Source organism: Salmo salar, chromosome 17, assembly GCF_965601325.2.
Source record: "Salmo salar chromosome 17, fSalSal1, whole genome shotgun sequence".
Lineage (NCBI taxonomy): Eukaryota > Metazoa > Chordata > Actinopteri > Salmoniformes > Salmonidae > Salmo > Salmo salar.
In genome coordinates this window covers 62,234,826-62,255,279 of record NC_138307.1, presented here as the reverse complement: position 1 = coordinate 62,255,279, position 20,454 = coordinate 62,234,826, and the positions used below count along the sequence as shown (strand labels likewise).

Genomic DNA, 20,454 nt, shown 5'->3' with positions numbered 1-20,454 from the left:
CGTAATCTTGATTATATGACTATGGCAAACCATGTTTATGACAGCCATAAATTTGAGTGATATTGGAGTTATCTTCTCCCTCAGTCTGGTCAAATGTCAGGTCATTCAGTATGTGGGAGATTCTGTGTTACAAATATGCCCCCTGGTGTTACAAATACAGACCTACATCTTTTGTTGAACAGGAGTACTTATTATTGCAATACCGTACTGACATGCGTTTTTCAGGTGTTGTTTTCTTAGAGTTAATAGGTTCCTCCTCTTCCCTCCAGATGACCCTCAGTCCCACATCCATATCTCTACTTTACTAACCACCCTGACCCAGAGGAACCTGGTGGGAGGACAGATAGGAGGATGGGATCATTGTAATGGCTGGATTGGAATTAATGGAACAGATTCAAAAGTGTGGTTTCCATATGTTTGATACCGTTCCATATATTCCATTCCAGCCATTACAATTAGTCCATCCTCCTATGACGCATCCCACCAGCCTCCTCTGCCCTCCTGACCTGCCACACCCTGTTCTTCCCCTTTACGGGCACCAGGTAGCCTTGTGGTTAAGTGAGTTGGGCCAGTAACCAAAAAGTTTCTGGTTTGAATCCTTGCGCTGACTAAATTCAAAACCTGTTGATGTGCCCTTGAGCAAGGCACTTAACCCTAGTCGCTCTGTATAAGAGCGTCTAATAAATGACACATTTTTATTTAAATGTATTTAATTCACAGGAGGGTGTCAGACTCCACCTGAAGAATCACTACAACAGGTGCATAAACCTGGGCCAAACATAAATAAAGCTTATGTGTGATTATGCCAAAGCAGCATGTGCATTCTACATAATAAACTGCTATCTGAAAGAGGCTGGTCAAGCAAATGTTAATTGTCAACAACAACAAAAATACTGTCAGTAAAATATTGGTTGAAATGACTGTCTTTCACACATTAAGGTACTTCGGAATGACACCATCACCACAGCAAGGTGTTATTATGTGTTATTACACTACAGTCCACCTGTTGGATGTTTCATCTACAGAACTTGGCTTCCTCCTCTCTCCATTCCATTTCCACAATAAAAGTTCTAAACCTATTTCAATGTTTGGTCCTTGCTTCGCAAACAGGCACATAAGCATGCCTCTCTTCATGTGAAACCTATTGGAATAGTTACAATATATTAGAAATGACATTAGAAGATGTATTCAATTAAATCTAGTGAATATCGTTATATTTAATGGCATTGCAAGACTGAGGTCATGACTAACATTACCATTTCAGACTAGTGCCATGATTATTAATAGGCGCAAGGTTCTCAGATCAGTCTTGTTTGCTTTTCATTTCACATAGGTTGGAAGAGCTGTCAATGGTTAAAAAAAAATGTGCTGTGAGCTGCACCTCTGTGGCGCATAGTGTCTGTCAATGAGCTGATTGTTTAGGAATTGAATGAGTGTGCATTAACCCATTGAGACATGACATCATATCTAACCATGCAAATGATCAGAGGATTGAATAATAATTGCAGGATTTGAACCCGTTCCTCACATGTAGGAGATACCTGTGTTAGCCTTTGTCCTGTTCTTTCTGATTCTCTAATACCCCTGTTTGTCTTCACCTTTGCTAATAGCCCCTCCTTTCCTCCCCACTATCCCCAAGGGAGCCAGTGCCCCCATCTACCCCTCCCCTATGGGGTATCCCTACCAGTGCACCATCCTGGGCAACCCCAGCCCACTTACCTCATCCTGGATCCAGCAACACCTCCTCCCACTTCACCGTGAAGGAGAGACAGACTGAGTGGGGCTCAAACCCACATTGCAAGGAATAACTCATGAGCCACTCCTGAGATCTGACCAGTGCTCATTCGTGATATTTAACCAGACAAGTCTAGAAAACTTAAATACAAACATCTTGGGAAAAGCTAGCATTCAAACCCATGTCGGAGTTGGCTTGATCTCCAGCACTAACCTGTTGAGCTATTGAGGAACTCAGGGGTTCAGAGATTCAAATGAGTATTCATCACTATGTTCTCTTCACTTGTATTCTCCACCAGATGGCCACCAGCATGATCCTGTGCGTTTTAAATGAGAGGCCACTGAAGGCTCTAGTGTATTAGTAAGTGAAAAAGATCCCGTTCATGGCCAAGTTTCATTTTTTAAATTGATATCACTGTAACATCTGCTTCCAACTCACACCCTCAAACACGTACATCCCCTGAACGTAGCTCACTTTCCAGCCCACATTCCAGCTCACACTCTCAAACACCTAGATCCCCTGAACGCAGCTCACTCTCCAGATCCCAATCACCTGAATTCTGATCACCTGTTCACTCACCTGTATGTCATTATCACACACTCTTTAGTTCAGTTCTTTGCAACCCATCACTGTGAGGTATTGTTTGTTTTGTGACACGTCTTTCAGAGCGCTGGTGGTTTCCACGTGAGTTACGCATCCAGTGTAGGATAGTTTTTGCCTGCCTCACTAACGACGCCTTTTGCCTACTCTCTGCCTGTACCTCAGCCTATTGGATTTCCTGTTATCTACCTATTGCCTGATCTCCCGGACTACGTTACTAGCCTTTTCCCTGTCTGTACTGTTGCCCTTTTGCCCTGTGTATGACCTTCTGCCTCCTCCTGTTGTCCTTTGCAATAAACACCTGCTGAGCCCTGTGCTTGAAACCAGCTCTCTGTCTCCCATTTTGTTCATTACAATCCCAAGATGTTTTCTATTTTTGATCTTGCTGAAGACTTAAGCATATTCTGTTGGTTAGCTTACTGCTTGGGGTCGAGTGTTGGTTTGTGAAGATGGCCCCGTAATGTAGGAAGTAGGTTAGAATGTTCATTCACGGCATCACAACTCAGGCGAAGGACGGTATAGCTAATTAGACTGCTGCTCAGGTTAGAGGTTACAGGAGCAGCCTAGAGAGTCACTGTCCAGCAGGTCTCAGCTCCTGTTTCACCATCCGCTCAATGTCCTTGTACACATCTGGGTCCTCAACGGTAGGAGTGATCTGTGGAGACAAAGGCTTCCACAGCAGCCTTTTTGATATATTAAATCAGCTTAAATTTAATTACATTTTATATTTGATATGATCCTCAAACTTTTATCCAATTTGTTTGTATGAATTCAATTTATCCAACAACCGGCTCACCAGAAAACTGAATTGGCAGCTGTACAGGAATCTTACTGAATAATTCCACCTTTGTTGTCCTGAAACAACCATTATTAATTTCTATGCAACCATTCCTCAAAGGGTGCCTGAATGTCTCACTTTTTTTATATGATTCAATGGGCTTGTTGAATTCATCCTAAATTTAGTTTAGGTGAATGGCTGGTGAAGGGAGTTACAGTATGCCTTCCCGTTGACGAGGTTGGCACGAGGATCTTCCCAGAGCCGGTCTTGGGGAGTCGTCTGACAATCAGCACCTTCCTGAAAGCAGCCACTGGTCCGATGGTCTCTCTGACCAGGCTCACCTTCTCCTTCACCACATCTTTCTGGCTTTTCTGTAAGACAGACAGACCACATGTGGAGAACCACCTCCAACTGGGCACGGACATTCGAGAATGAAGAAAATATCACCAAGAACAGATTAGTTGAAAAATGGGTGCTGGCGCTTTCCATTAGCCAAGCTGTAACGCTGTATGGAGCTTTCACATAACACGTTATAATTCTGTATCTACCCCCTCTACTCTCCTCAGCACCTGGCCTGTATCTGTGGTCACGAAGGGAAATCTGTTCATAGGAAACCATTAAAATAGCAGGGGTCACCACCATTATTTTGCATGTACTCCTAAACATCCCCATTTGAAAGTAAAATGTTATGTAAAAGGCATGCTGGAAATGTTCCCTGCATGCCTGGCTGGAAAGAAATGGAATGGTATCAAATGTGTATTACATTCACTCCATTCCTGCCGTTGTTATGAGTCATCCTCCCCTCAGCAGTCTCCTGTGATGCAGACTATTCACATGGTATCTCTATCAGAAGGTGGAGATGGTGGTCTGTCCATGGAGATCAGTCTTTTCTCTATAAAACCACCAGGTGGCAGAAATGCAACTACAACTCAGGTGTTGCATCTCCTTTTGATATTGTTTATTCTGGGAATTAAAAACCTTTTAATTCATTATATTTGTACTGTAACTTGTAAATTAACTTTTGGGGTGGCTATTAGAATCACAGAATAAGGTCGTGGAATAAGAAATCACGTATCCTATAACAACCCCCATGGCTTGATGATGAAAATATATTATAACACCCTAGTAGCCTAATAATCTGCCGGAACTGTATGCTATATCTCTTGAGGTCTCTCTTGGGGGTGAATAGCGTGTTTGCCTTGGTTTAGCTATATCGGTGTCAGAAGTGGGATGGCCCAAGTGTACCCTATAATATTTTCTACACAGACAAGAAAACAGTAAAGTACAGTACATTGTTTTCTCATGTGATATCAAATGTCACTTACAGTATTAGGCATTTCCAAAGACCACAATATATTAACTCAAAGGTCAGTCTGGTATGTTGACAGAAAAAAATGAATCAGGAAGTATTCGTGTAGCCAGCTGGTGGTAATTGTGGTTGAATGAGCAGAGCGCACTGTGGCAGTGAAAGACAGACGCGCTGAGACAGAGAGCAATTCGCCCTGGAACTGTTTTCATTTGAAACTATTTATGCCACGACGAGAGAAATAGCTTACACTGACTGGAAGCATAGGAATATAGTGGACTGGAGAAGAACACTCCTGGTCCTATAAAACATTTTTTAAATAAAAGTATAAATCCAAGCGAGCTGATAGCTTTCACACAAGGGCGTGTGTGGGTCTCGGGGAGCACTGGCTCGCTTTTTAAACCTTGCATGTTGTTACTGTATATTTTTGCATCACTTGGGTCCGGAGGATTTGCTTGAGGATGGGGTGTACCCTGAGCACGGACGATAAGGCGGCGGTGGAGCGCAGTAAAATGATCGACAGGAATCTGCGGGACGACGGGGAGAAAGCAGCAAGAGAGGTCAAGCTACTGCTCCTCGGTAAGGGACGTGGTTGTCCTTGCTTCGTCCCGCAACGTGATACATTGTGGGACGAAACAATGGTTATCCGTGAACTTCACTAACTAATATTATCTGCGATTGCGACATTGTAACTAAATGTCAAACGCACTATTTAGAGTGATATAGAATTGGTCTGCATACATATAATGGCAACAATTTGAATTGAGAATTCCTGCACGATTTCATACAATTCCGCATAGCACACAAGCTGTCGTCATCACATTTAAAACATTGTCAACTTTTGCATAGACTACCTTGATATCACAAAGCACATTGGCTACAGTGGATTCTCTAATTAACAAAAGTTTAAGAATGATTTCCGATTTAGCCTATAGGCAGAACAAAGGTCGTTGTCCACGCTGGCTCATCAGTTCCAGCCTTCGGTGTGTAACCACCCATGCAGGCAGTTGCAACAAAGTAGCCCCCTTTTGTTACGCTTGTCCAGCAACACAAATGGTTTCTATGGGCCATATTCATTGGCTTAATCCTCCCAGCATTTGACACCTTGTCGCCTGTCTGCAGCATTGTGTTTGAATGCTATGTCCAGCTGAGTGCATATGATGTTTCCAAATTGGTAATTGGCCCAGAAACTGTTTGAATAACGAATTGCAATAACTATACTACTATGTTCAAAACATTTTTGTTTGAGACTTCATCACCTTTTTTGCTACTTCAGGCATAGATGTAGGCTGTTTATGATTCCGCCATTGCTTAGATAAACATAGGTCGAAATTAAACTTGAGGCTCTTTCTTACCGCTACCCTCATTGGTTGGTGCAATAGTGGATGGATTTATCCCTGTAGCCTACTGCACAATATGTTTTACCTAAAATCAATTGAAACCGTGGAAATTCAATTGACAAACAAACGAGCCCATTCCCTGGACAGAAACAAGTGATTTGTTTTTGAAATACTGCTCTACCATCCATTCCATTGGTGAAGAGATCTCTAGAGTTGACACGCATGTCATATATAATATTTTCATGTTGAATATGGGTCACAAGGACTGGATGTGTCTTCTCTATTAATAAGGGTATTCTTCACTGATGCCATGAGCAGGAACGGCTGTCCTGAAATGCCTGTAAAACTGTAGGCCTGTCAGTAGATGGCTATGATTGTCCCTGTTTTGTTTTTCTGCTATTTTCTTCTGGTTTTACATGTTGATATTTACCATTTATAAACTGGGTGGTTAGAGCACTGAATGCTGATTGGCTGACCACGGGTATGACAAAACATTTTTTACTGTTCTAATTACCTTGGAAATCAGTTTATAATAGCAGTAAGGCACTTCTGAGGTTTGTATGGTTATATGGTATAAACCTCTTCCTTGTTGTTGAGAGCCTAGGCTACATTCATCTGTCTTGCTATGAATGATGAAACTGATTCGAAGCAAGTCGGGTCAAGTACTATGCCTGCAGGCTGCAACTTCGGTCTCCAACTATTCCTCTGAGTGAAATTCTAAAGTTTGTGTGAAGTCAATACCAGACCTGTGACGTCCAATATTTTGAACTCTTTTGAAAATGGTCTTTCCCAATATCATATACAGAACAAAAATATAAACGCAACATGTAAAGGGAAATTTTCCTTACGCACAAAAAGCTTTTCTCTAAAATGTTGTACACACATTTGCTTACATCGCTGTCAGTGAGCATTTCTCCTTTACCAAGATAATCCATCCATCTGACAGGTGTGGCATATCAATAAGCTGTATTAAACAACATGATCACTACACAGGTACACCTTGTGCAGGGGACAATAAAAGGACACTCTTAAAATGTACAGTTTTGTCACACAACACAATGTCACAGATGTCTCAACTTTTGAGGGAGTGTGCAATTGGCATGTTTGACTGCAGGAATGTCCACCAGACCTGTTGCCAGATAATTTAATGTTAATTTCTCTACCATAAGCTGCCTCCAACATAGTTTCAGATCATTTGGCAGTACATCCAACCGGCCTCACAACCGCAGGCCATGTGTAACCATGGCAGCCCAGGCCCTCCACATCCAGCTTCTTCACCTGGGGGATCGTCTGAGACCAGCCACCTGGACAGCTGATGAAACTGGGTTTGTACAACACAAGAATTTCTGCCCAAACTGTCAGAAACCATCTCAGGGAAGCTCCTCTGCATGCTTGTCATCCTCACCACTTGACCTGACTGCAGTTTGGCGTCGTAACTGTCTTCAGTGGGCAAATGCTCACCTTTCATGGCCACTGGCATGCTGGAGAAGTGTGCTCTTCATGGATGAATCCCAGTTTCAACTGTTCCGGGCAGATGGCAGACATCGTGTATAGCATTGTGTGGGTGAACTGTTTGCTGATGGCAATGTTGTGAACAGAGGGTCCCATGGTGGGGTTATGGTTTGGGCAGGCATAAGCTTACGGACAACGAATACAACCTTTTATCAACGACAATTTGAATGCACAGAGAAACTGAGATGAGATACTGAGGCCCATTGTCGTGTCATTCATCTGCCACCATCACCTCATGTTTGAACATGATAATACACAGACCCATGTCGCAAGGATCTGTACACAATTCCTGGAAGCTGAAAATGTCCCAGTTTTACCATGGACTGCATACTCACCAGACATATCACCCATTGAGCATGTTTTGGATGCACTAGATCGACGTGTACGGACGACTGCGTGTTCCAGTTCCGACAATATCCAGCAACTTCGCACAGCCATTGAAGAGGTGTGGGACAACATTCCACAGGCTACAATCAACAGCCTGATCAACTCTATGCGAAGGAGATGTGTCACGCTGCATGAGGCAAATGGTGGTCACACCAGCTACTGACTGGTTTTCTGATCCACTCCCTACTTTTCTTTTTAAGGTATCAGTGACCAACAGATGCATATCTGTATTCCCAGTCATGTGAAATTCATAGATTAGGGCCTAATGTATTTATTTCAATTGACTGATTTCCTCATATTAACTGTAACTCAGTAAAATCTTAGAAATTGTTGCATTTCTATTTTTGTTCAATGTATTAATAAGAAAATAAATGCTCTCCCAATATCATACATACCTATACAAATAGGTGCTATGTTACATGCTGTTGCTTCGTTGATGATCATGCTCTCCGAGACCGACGTGCGTAAGGTCTTTAATCAGGTAAACGGACGCAAGGCCGCGGGTCCGGAGAGTATTCCAGGGCTCGTTTTCAGGGAATGTGCAGATCAGCTGGCAGACATAGTCACATATTCAGCTGGCAGGCATCATTTTCAACTTCTCATTGTCCCAGTCTGTAATCCCCACATTTTCAGATGACTTCCATCATTCTATAATCATGAAGTGCTTTGAAAGGCTGGTTATGGCACACATCAACTCCATCATTCCAGACACCCTAGACCCACTCCAATTTGCATACCACTCAAATAGATATGTAGATGACACAATCTCAATTGCACTCCATACTACCCTCACCCACCTAGATAAGAGGAATGCCTATGTAAGAATGCTGTTCATTGACTACAGATCAGCGCTCAACACCATTGTCCCCTCAAAGCTCATCACTAAGCTTAACACCTCCCTCTGTAACTGGATCCTGGACTTCCTGACGGACTGACCCCAGGCTGCCACACTCACTTTCAACACGTGGGCCCCACAGGGGTCTGTGTTTAGTCCCCTCTTGTACTACCTGTTCACCCACAACTGCGTGGCCACGCACAACTCCAACACCAAGTTTGCCGATGACATGACCGTGGTAGGCCTGATCACCGGCGATGAGGAGACAGCCTACAGGTAGGAGGTCAGTGACCTGGCAGTGTGGTGCCAGGACAACAACCTCTCCCTCAACGTCAGGAAGTTAAAGGTTTGGTATAGGCCCTCAAATCCTCAAAGTTCTACAGCTGCACCATGACTGGCTGCGCCACTGCTTGGTATGGCAATAGCACCGCCCTCGATTGCATGGCGCCACAGAGGGTGGTGCGGACAGCCCAGTACATCACAGGGGCCGAGCTCCCTGCCATCCAGAATTTCTATATCAAGCGGTGTGAATGGAATGCTCAGAAAATCATTAGACTCCAGGAAGGAATGTTCTAGATCAGGTCTAAACCCTAACACTCATTATGAATTGAGAAGGTGTACTCATGGCGAGGAACAAGATGTTTGGTTGCTGTTTGTTAACCTATTAGTCTTTTCAGTTACTATACTTCTATCACAAAAGTCTCAAGTCCTCTCATCTGCCTCCTATCCGCCCCACTAAACATACTTTGTTTAATTACATCTTGGTCAAGAGGTCACAAACATATCAGTGACGCTGATGGTGCGTACATCGGCACAGGCAGCACCTCAGAAATGGTGGTGAATATTGACCACTAAATCACTTCAAGGACACCAACCGTCAAACATCCGTGTTTTACATTGGGTGGCGTTGATGGGCTGACCCTGTCCATGTCTGTACTGTGGACTTCATGTGTGCGTGCGTCCTACAGTATGCCACCCCCATAAAACAATTGTTGCATTGTCCAGAGGTCCAGATGCATGTAAGCATTTCATTGGCCAGTGTATACCATGTGTATCCTGTACATACGACTAATAAAACACACACACACACACACAGCATAATGAGCAGTCTGTCAGCAGAGTATACCGGCATCCTGCTGTCAGAGGAACAATCATTTGTACGAGGAGTGCTATGAGTGTTTGGGTGTATGCTGTCAAGTCTGTACAAGCAACATCTTGTCTATATTAGGCCGACTAGACGACCCAACCACGTTGGTGTCGAGAGGATTCTGTAGGTGTTCTATGTAACATTTTATGTAAAGCATTATGGGTAGTACTTTATTTTACAGTACTAATGCTTCCACTTGTATTTCCTGGATGTTTGATAGGAAATTGTCTTTCTTGAACTTCAAATAGTTCAACACATGGTAATAACCTGTTACCAAATTTGTAGCAATAACTGTCAAATAACCTAGGAGTTGCTTGTTTGTTTATCACTGTATCTGCTATTTTACCATGTCATTCATCACATCTGGTGATTTTATGTAGGTCTACTGTATCCTGCTTATGAGGAATTCAATAGCTTCCACTTCTCCAGCACTGTCCCGTTACTGGTCTCTTCCAGTAAAGTATCGGCCTGCATGGAGTTTGAGGAAACATTCTATTAACCATTGATCTGGATGTGGGCAGATGAATCCAGCTGATTTAGCTACATGACTCCCTGATTGGTTAATTAATGCAACTGTAACTTCCTGGGTTCCCTTGTGAGTCACTCACAGGCTCAACAGCTCCCGATGGTAACGAGGAAAAGAGATAGGGATGGTGCCAGCTCATTTCGCTAATGTGGCGCCACTAATGTGGTTCCTGGAGAGTGAGCCAGGCCCAGCTGTAAGCCCGTTCAGCTCTGTCCCTCTGTCCCCTGTCCCTCAGCCGTGTCCCTCGCTCTCTCTCAGCCGGGTCCCTCGCTCCCTCTCAGCCGTGTCCCTCGCTCCCTCTCAGCCGTGTCCCTCGCTCCCTCTCAGCCGTGTCCCTCGCTCCCTCTCAGCCGTGTCCCTCGCTCCCTCTCAGCCGTGTCCCTCGCTCCCTGTTTACCAGGACAGCCTGGCCAGAGGACTGTATGCCCTGGCCAGTCTAACTGAAACCCAGGCAGGACAGGCTCTGGTTTCTTCTAGTGACCCAGACGGATAACTCCGTGACAGGCAGAGGGAGCGAGGGGGAGAGAGAGAGTGGGAGGAACTCCAAAAGCTGTTCTCCCCACCCTAGTATTATATAAAAGCTCCAACTAAATTATTTAAGATTAAAATACAACAGAGCTGTCATTTGGAATGAAGACCTGATTGTAGCCAATCCTACCACAGCACTTTGTAAAACGTTCCTCCATTGTTGACATGCATTCCATTCATGTCCTCTTTTTACTCTGTGGAAAACCACCTTGGGGGAAGTTCCAGGAGAGATGGGTTGGGTGGTTGGTGGGCTTTAGAAGTACTGTTCTATAAACGTCCATTTTGTTTGCAGGCCTCAACAATTTTTCTTAAAATACAGTCGTTTCCCAACCGCCAGAAAGCAGCTGCCTCACTGTGGTTTTGGTCTGGCTCTTTGATGGATGAATCGAATTGTGGGTGGGTAACGTGACTCTGTCTATCCCAGCCCATGAGGTCCACTTTTCTGCCTTGCTTTCTCTAATGGCCCATGTGGCTCAAATCAGGGCCAAATCAGGGCCATTAGACTTTACAGTTACTGTGGTGGGGCCACACCCCTATGACATCGCTAGAGTTGAAGGATAGGGCAAGGTCAGTTAGGCAAACAAACGCTTCAGTCTGGACTGACTTAAAGAAATGTCATAAGGGAACAGTACCGTGGCGATATCATCCAATAATTATTCCTGTGACTTGCTAGCATACATTTTGTTGACCCTATGCAGGGTTTTGTGTTCCATATTGAGAAATCAAGTGTGTGTCGGTCAGACAGTAAAACATATCTAGAGGGAGGGTTCAGTGAACACAACGGCCTGTAAACAGGGTATGTTTATTCTAGATTGAGAGGCAGGCAGCCAGCCAGTGTGTTGTAGGGAGTGGAATGCTGTGTTGTCGCTGCCTTGGCACTGAGGCCCTTAGCAGAAGGAGGGAGGTGACTTTACCTGCTGCCAATGCTTTTTGTCTGTGTGCGCGCTCGTGTGTTTTTATGTATGTTAGTGCACGTGTGTCTGCTTTCTCATAGTCCCTCTGGGGTTCTTAGTGTTTGGCTCCGGAGCAATGAGACATGTTAGTCCACTCCTCTCTGGGGCCAGGGCCACAGCAGTGACATGTAATTAAAATAATTAGTCCTCTGGTGAAAGCCATTCCAATTAGGCTGAACAGTAGGAGGTACGTGCCTGGCTTGCACACTGTTAAAACACTCACATTCTCACACACGCACTCTGTATCAGCATGCTCTAAGGCTCTGGAGAAAGGCTTGTCCACAGGAATTCACTTCTACATGTTGGTTTCAGGTTCTCTTCTGCGTTTAGGGAAAGTTCCAGGCCCCTACGTTTCACTTGCCACAACGAGAAGCTCTGACGTAGTGTGTGGTGTGCATGTGCTCATTGTCTTGCTGTAATGCAATACATGCTGGGTCTTGTAAGATGGGAAGATTGGGTGTTACAGAACTAGCTTCCTCCTGGCAACTCAGATGGGTGTTAGTACAGCCTGGACCATTCTGAATAAACAGTAAAGAACTTTAATCACACTAGTAACAACAACATTGTATTAAAATGTAATATACTTCTTTGGTAATTGCATTTTATTGCATAGCAATGGCATTTGTAATTACACAACATGAGTTGGGATTTTCTTATTCCACTACTGAACTTAGTAATACTAATGAGTAAAGTTTAGACTGACATGGCTACAGTTCCCCTTTTCTCTGCCTGTGTTTGTGTCCGAGCTGAGCAACCCCTATGGGAAGGGACTTAGCAAGCCCACCAAACACGTGAAAACATCATGAGTTTGTTTACAGGGTCAACCCATATTTCCCAGTGGTCTGACTTTCCCTGAGTGGAAACGTCCACCGGTGGGTTTTATGTCAAGGGGGAGGGGCCTGCCTTAGTCAATCTCCATGACACATCCTCTACTTATGCGTTATGGGGACATGGCATGCATTTTGGGGACATTTGCCTGTCAATAATACATGCCCTGGCTATGGAGATGAGCCATCGCTACACAACTGCCACCAACTCTCCTCAGGTGACCGTGTGGCGAGCGCTTTGGTAACGGACCCGGTTGCCATGGCAGTGTGACGTAGGCACGGAGCCCCTAGCAGCAGCCAGGCCCAAGCAACGCTTATTCTGTGTTTCCTGCCTCTCTCATAGGAGTATTGCCATGTCAATCACTTTTCCGCCTCACACTCATTGGCTGCTAGCTTAGTGTCCACCCTCCCGGCTCTTGTCCTCGTGTGAGTGGTTTACACAGCCTGTCAGTAATGTGTAATTCAATATAGAAGGCTTGTACCATCTTGAAGTAACACTGTGCTCGCAGGCCCTTTAAGGCAGGCCCTTTAAGGCAGGTCCTTTAACCTCTTACATCTAGACGTTCTGCTAGCGGAACACCTGCTCCAATATCCAATGATAGGCGTGGCGCGAATTACAAATTCCTCAAAAATACAAAAACTTCAATTTTTCAAACATATGACTATTTCACAGCATTTTAAAGACAAGACTCTCCTTTATCTAACCACACTGTCCGATTTCAAAAAGGCTTTACAGCGAAAGCAAAACATTAGATTATGTCAGCAGAATACCAAGCCAGAAATAATCAGACACCCATTTTTCAAGCCAGCATATAATGTCACCAAAACCCAGAACGACAGCTAAATGCAGCACTCACCTTTGATGATCTTCATCAGATGACAACCCTAGGACATTATGTTATACAATACATGCATGTTTTGTTCAATCAAGTTCATATTTATATCAAAAACCAGCTTTTTACATTAGCATGTGACGTTCAGAACTAGCATACCCCCCGCAAACATCCGGTGAATTTACTAAATTACTCACGATAAACGTTCACAAAAAACATAACAATTATTTTAAGAATTATAGATACAGAACTCCTCTATGCACTCGATATGTCCGATTTTAAAATAGCTTTTCGATGAAAGCACATTTTGCAATATTCTCAGTAGATAGCCCAGCCATCACGGCTAGCCATTTAGACACCGACCAAGTTTAGCCCTGATCAAACTCCGATTTACTATTACAAAAGTTTCATTACCTTTGTTGTCTTCGTCAGAATGCACTCCCAGGACTGCTACTTCATTAACAAATGTTGGTTTGGTCCAAAATAATCCATCGTTATATCCGAATAGCGGCGTTTTGTTCGTGCGTTCCAGACACTATCCGAAATGGTAAAGAAGGGTCGTGCGCATGGCGCAATTCGTGACAAAAAAATTCTAAATATTCCATTACCGTACTTCGAAGCATGTCAACCGCTGTTTAAAATCAATTTTTATGCAATTTTTCTCGTAGAAAAGCGATAATATTCCGACCGGGAATCTCCTTTTCGGCAAACAGAGGAAAAAATCACAAAGACGGGGGCGGCCAGGTCACGCGCCTAAGCCCAGAGTCCCTTGATCGGCCACTTGAGAAAGGCGATAATGTGTTTCAGCCTGGGGCTGGGATGACGACATTCAGGTTTTTCCCGGGCTCTGAGCGCCTATGGACGACGTAGGAAGTGTCACGTTAGAGCAGAGATCCTTAGTAAAAGATAGAGATGGCAAAGAAGTTCCAGAAATGGTCAGACAGGCCACTTCCTGTAAAGGAATCTCTCAGGTTTTGACCTGCCATTTGAGTTCTGTTATACTCAGACATCATTCAAACAGTTTTAGAAACTTTAGGGTGTTTTCTATCCATATATAATAAGTATATGCATATTCTAGTTACTGGGTAGGATTAGTAACCAGATGAAATCGGGTACGTTTTTTATCCAGCCGTGAAAATACTGCCCCCTAGCCATAAGAGGTTAAGGCAGGCCCTAGTTACAACTGGTGATCGTTGTCTTTCTGGTGGTAGATCAGAGCTCACAACTAACTCATTTAATGTACAAAGACCCAATGACCCGATATGAACTGGGGGATAGCAGCCTTGTGTTGATGGTGTGTTAGTGGTTGCTGGGAACTACTTCAGGCTGCATGCTTCACTGCTGGTAATGTAGATGAGGACTGTACTGCCTGTGATTTGGCCTTTGCAATAATACTGAGGAGACTGTATTCACCTCTGTCCCTTCACTGTACTCCCATCCCAACGCACTCACACACACACACACACACACACACACCACACACACACACACAAACACTCTGAATGTTACGGTGTTTTGCTATGGTGCTGTTCATTCAGTGAGTCTTGCGATGCTGCCTGAGATGGGTCGTTGGTTCCTGCTGCAGTAGGTAGTTCCATAATGCTGTGTTAGTGCTGCTGTCGAAATGTGCTCATAAAGGGAGCGGTGGGGAGGGTCTGTATCAACAGGACGGCTGCAGAGCGACGCTGTGGGTCAGAGACATCAATACAGAAACACAGGAAGGGAAATGATCAGTGTGTTTGACCACCTCGGGGTTCTCCACTACGCTCCAATTAAAATGGGGTTGTATAATGGCCTGTAATGAGTAGGTCTATACAATTAGATGTTTCTTTCTCAGTATGTTAGTCAGTGTAATCCCATACCAGGCAATCAACATTATGGTCAGTGTTGGATTATTGCATAATTGCAATTAGCTAAATATAGGCTTTGACTGGTTTGATAAATGTGTTCTCTCTCTCTCTCTCAGGTGCTGGTGAGTCGGGGAAGAGCACAATAGTCAAGCAGATGAAGTGAGTATGTTTCTTCCAAATGCCGTATCTGCCACACAATCAAAACAAAGCATTGTTTTTGCCCTTCTGTGGGGACAGTTCTCAGAAATGAGCCATTGTTATTGTCCTAGTGCCCCATTCAATTCAGATGCTGTAAACATTGTTACCTGGATAGTGTTATCAGTGTTCGCTTTTCCCCTGTCATTTTATGATGGAAAGGTTGCCATGGGGTTGGGGGTTATAACATGTTCTCAGAAACAGAAAGTGTTGTTCCATGTTCCTCATGGTGACTGACTGTGTCGTGTTGCTCCTTGTTCCTCATGGTGACTGACTGTGTCGTGTTGCTCCATGTTTCTCATGGTGACTGACTGTGTCGTGTTGCTCCTTGTTCCTCATGGTGACTGACTGTGTCGTGTTGCTCCTTGTTCCTCATGGTGACTGACTGTGTCGTGTTGCTCCATGTTTCTCATGGTGACTGACTGTGTCGTGTTGCTCCATGTTCCTCATGGTGACTGACTGACTGTGTCGTGTTGCTCCATGTTCCTCATGGTGACTGACTGACTGTGTCGTGTTGCTCCATGTTCCTCATGGTGACTGACTGACTGTGTCGTGTTGCTCCATGTTCCTCATGGTGACTGACTGACTGTGTCGTGTTGCTCCATGTTCCTCATGGTGACTGACTGACTGTGTCGTGTTGCTCCATGTTCCTCATGGTGACTGACTGACTGTGTCGTGTTGCTCCATGTTCCTCATGGTGACTGACTGACTGTGTCGTGTTGCTCCATGTTCCTCATGGTGACTGACTGACTGTGTCGTGTTGCTCCATGTTCCTCATGGTCACTGACTGACTGTGTCGTGTTGCTCCATGTTCCTCATGGTCACTGACTGACTGTGTCGTGTTGCTCCATGTTCCTCATGGTCACTGACTGACTGTGTCGTGTTGCTCCATGTTCCTCATGGTCACTGACTGACTGTGTCGTGTTGCTCCATGTTCCTCATGGTCACTGACTGACTGTGTCGTGTTGCTCCTTGTTCCTCATGGTGACTGACTGACTGTGTCGTGTTGCTCCATGTTTCTCATGGTGACTGACTGTGTCGTGTTGCTCCATGTTCCTCATGGTCACTGACTGACTGTGTCGTGTTGCTCCATGTTCCTCATGGTGACTGACTGTGTCGTGTTGCTCCATGTTCCTCATGGTGACTGACTGTGTCGTGTTGCTCCATGTTCCTCATGGTGACTGACTGTGTCGTGTTGCTCCTTGTTCCTCATGGTGACTGACTGTGTCGTGTTGCTCCATGTTCCTCATGGTGACTGACTGTGTCGTGTTGCTCCATGTTCCTCATGGTGACTGACTGTGTCGTGTTGCTCCATGTTCCTCATGGTGACTGACTGTGTCGTGTTGCTCCATGTTCCTCATGGTGACTGACTGTGTCGTGTTGCTCCATGTTCCTCATGGTGACTGACTGACTGTGTCGTGTTGCTCCATGTTTCTCATGGTGACTGACTGTGTCGTGTTGCTCCATGTTCCTCATGGTGACTGACTGACTGTGTCGTGTTGCTCCTTGTTCCTCATGGTGACTGACTGACTGTGTCGTGTTGCTCCATGTTCCTCATGGTGACTGACTGACTGTGTCGTGTTGCTCCATGTTCCTCATGGTGACTGACTTACTGTGTCGTGTTGCTCCATGTTCCTCATGGTGACTGACTGACTGTGTCGTGTTGCTCCATGTTCCTCATGGTGACTGACTGACTGTGTCGTGTTGCTCCATGTTCCTCATGGTGACTAAAGGTCGACCGATTATGATTTTTCAACGCCGATACCGATTATTGGAGGACCAAAAAAATCCAATACCGATTTAATCAGCCGTTTTTTTTTTTTACTTGTTATTTATTTATTTGTAATAATGACAATTACAACAATACTGAATGAACACTTATTTTAACTTAATATAATACATCAATAAAATCAATTTAGCCTCAAATAAATAATGAAACATGTTCAATTTGGTTTAAATAATGCAAAAACAAAGTGTTGGCGAAGAAAGTAAAAGTGCAATATGTGCCATGTAAAAAAAGTTAACGTTTAAGTGCCTTGCTCAGAACATGGGAACATATGAAAGCTGGTGGTTCCTTTTAACATGAGTCTTCAATATTCCCAGGTAAGATGTTTTAGGTTGTAGTTATTATAGGAATTATTTCTCTCTCTACGATTTGTATTTCATATACCTTTGACTATTGGATGTTCTTATAGGCACTTTAATATTGCCAGTGTAACAGTATAGCTTCCGTCCCTCTCCTCGCTCCTACCTGGGCTCAAACCAGGAACCCATCGATAACAGCCACCCTCGAAGCAGCGTTACCCATGTAGAGCAAGGGAAACAACTACTCCAAGTCTCAGAGCGAGTGACGTTTGAAACGCTATTAGCGCGCACCTGGCTAACTAGCTAGCCATTTCATATCGGTTACACCAGCCTAATCTTGGGAGTTGACAGGCTTGAAGTCATAAACAGCGCAATGCATTGCGAAGGGCTGTTTGAATGAATGCTTACCAGCCTGCTGCTGCCTACCATTGCTCAGACTGCTCTATTAAATCATAGACTTAATTAGAACATAACACACAAAAATACGAGCCTTAGGTCATTAATATGATCGAATCCGGAAACTATCATCTCAAACAAAACGTTATTCCTGTTACATTGCACAACCTTCAATGTTTTGTCATAATTACGTAAAATTCTGGCAAATTAGTTCGCAACGAGCCAGGCGGCCCAAACTGCTGCATATACCCTGACTCTGTTTGCAAGAGAAGTGACACATTTTCCCTAGTTAAAAGAAATTAATGTTAGCAGGCAATATTAACTAAATATGCAGGTTTAAAAATATATACTTGTGTATTGATTTTAAGAAAGGCATTGATGTTTATGGTTGGAGCAATGTGTACCTAAGCGATTATTTACAACGCAGGACAGGCTAGATAAACTAGTAATATCATCAACCATGTGTAGTTAACTACTGATTATGATTGATTGATTGTTTTTTTATAAGATAAGTTTAATGCTAGCTAGCAACTTACCTTGGCTTCTTACTGCATTTGCGTAACAGGCAGGCTCCTCGTGGAGTGCAATGTAAAGCAGATGGTTAGAGCGTTGGACTAGTTAACCGTAAGGTTGCAGGATTGAATCCCTGAGCTGACAAGGTACAAATCTGTCATTCTGCCCCTGAACACAGCAGTTAACCCACCGTTCCTAGGCCGTCATTGAAAATAAGAATGTGCTAACTGACTTGCCTAGTTAAATAAGGTCAAAAAAATAAAAATCGGCCAAATCGGCGTCCAAAAATACAGATTTCCAATTGTTATGAAAACTTGAAATCGGCCCTAATTAATCGGCCATTCCGATGAATCGGTCGACCTCTAATGGTGACTGACTGTGTCGTGTTGCTCCATGTTCCTCATGGTGACTGACTGTGTCGTGTTGCTCCATGTTTCTCATGGTGACTGACTGTGTCGTGTTGCTCCATGTTCCTCATGGTGACTGACTGACTGTGTCGTGTTGCTCCTTGTTCCTCATGGTGACTGACTGACTGTGTCGTGTTGCTCCTTGTTCCTCATGGTGACTGACTGACTGTGTCGTGTTGCTCCATGTTCCTCATGGTGACTGACTGACTGTGTCGTGTCGCTCCATGTTCCTCATGGTGACTGACTGACTGTGTCGTGTCGCTCCATGTTTCTCATGGTGACTGACTGACTGTGTCGTGTTGCTCCATGTTTCTCATGGTGACTGACTGACTGTGTCGTGTTGCTCCATGTTCCTCATGGTGACTGACTGACTGTGTCGTGTTGCTCCATGTTTCTCATGGTGACTGACTGACTGTGTCGTGTTGCTCCATCTTTCTCATGGTGACTGACTGACTGTGTCGTGTTGCTCCTTGTTCCTCATGGTGACTGACTGACTGTGTCGTGTTGCTCCATGTTCCTCATGGTGACTGACTGACTGTGTCGTGTTGCTCCATGTTCCTCATGGTGACTGACTGACTGTGTCGTGTTGCTCCATGTTCCTCATGGTGACTGACTGTATCGTGTTGCTCCATGTTCCTCATGGTGACTGACTGACTGTGTCGTGTTGCTCCATGTTTCTCATGGTGACTGACTGACTGTGTCGTGTTGCTCCATGTTCCTCATGGTGACTGACTGACTGTGTCGTGTTGCTCCTTGTTCCTCATGGTGACTGACTGACTGTGTCGTGTCGCTCCATGTTCCTCATGGTGACTGACTGACTGTGTCGTGTCGCTCCATGTTCCTCATGGTGACTGACTGACTGTGTCGTGTTGCTCCATGTTTCTCATGGTGACTGACTGACTGTGTCGTGTTGCTCCATGTTTCTCATGGTGACTGACTGACTGTGTCGTGTTGCTCCATGTTCCTCATGGTGACTGACTGACTGTGTCGTGTTGCTCCATGTTTCTCATGGTGACTGACTGACTGTGTCGTGTTGCTCCATGTTTCTCATGGTGACTGACTGACTGTGTCGTGTTGCTCCTTGTTCCTCATGGTGACTGACTGACTGTGTCGTGTTGCTCCATGTTCCTCATGGTGACTGACTGACTGTGTCGTGTTGCTCCATGTTCCTCATGGTGACTGACTGACTGTGTCGTGTTGCTCCATGTTCCTCATGGTGACTGACTGACTGTGTCGTGTTGCTCCATGTTTCTCATGGTGACTGACTGACTGTGTCGTGTTGCTCCATGTTCCTCATGGTCACTGACTGACTGTGTCGTGTTGCTCCATGTTCCTCATGGTGACTGACTGACTGTCGTGTTGCTCCTTGTTCCTCATGGTGACTGACTGACTGTGTCGTGTTGCTCCTTGTTCCTCATGGTGACTGACTGACTGTGTCGTGTTGCTCCTTGTTCCTCATGGTGACTAACTGACTGTGTCGTGTTGCTCCATGTTCCTCATGGTGACTGACTGACTCGTGTTGCTCCTTGTTCCTCATGGTGACTGACTGTCGTGTTGCTCCTTGTTCCTCATGGTGACTGACTGACTGACTGACTGTGTCGTGTTGCTTCATGTTCCTCATGGTGACTGACTGACTGACTGTGTCGTGTTGCTCCATGTTCCTCATGGTGACTGACTGATTGTTGTGTTGCTCCATGTTCC

The 20,454-nt window shown here is 44.6% G+C and overlaps 1 protein-coding gene across 1 annotated transcript in view; it reads left to right on the top strand.

Annotated features, from left to right (window-relative positions):
* The first annotated feature begins 4,583 nt into the window (after positions 1 to 4,583).
* LOC106576428 (guanine nucleotide-binding protein G(i) subunit alpha-1) overlaps positions 4,584 to 20,454 on the top strand; it is a 28,266-nt gene continuing 12,395 nt past the window's right edge. Inside the window, exons 1-2 of the mRNA XM_014153608.3 lie at positions 4,584 to 4,998; positions 15,274 to 15,316. Of these exons, the coding sequence (XP_014009083.1) occupies positions 4,881 to 4,998; positions 15,274 to 15,316 (161 nt within the window). The 5' untranslated portion in view covers positions 4,584 to 4,880. The remainder of the gene's footprint in view (positions 4,999 to 15,273; positions 15,317 to 20,454) is intronic.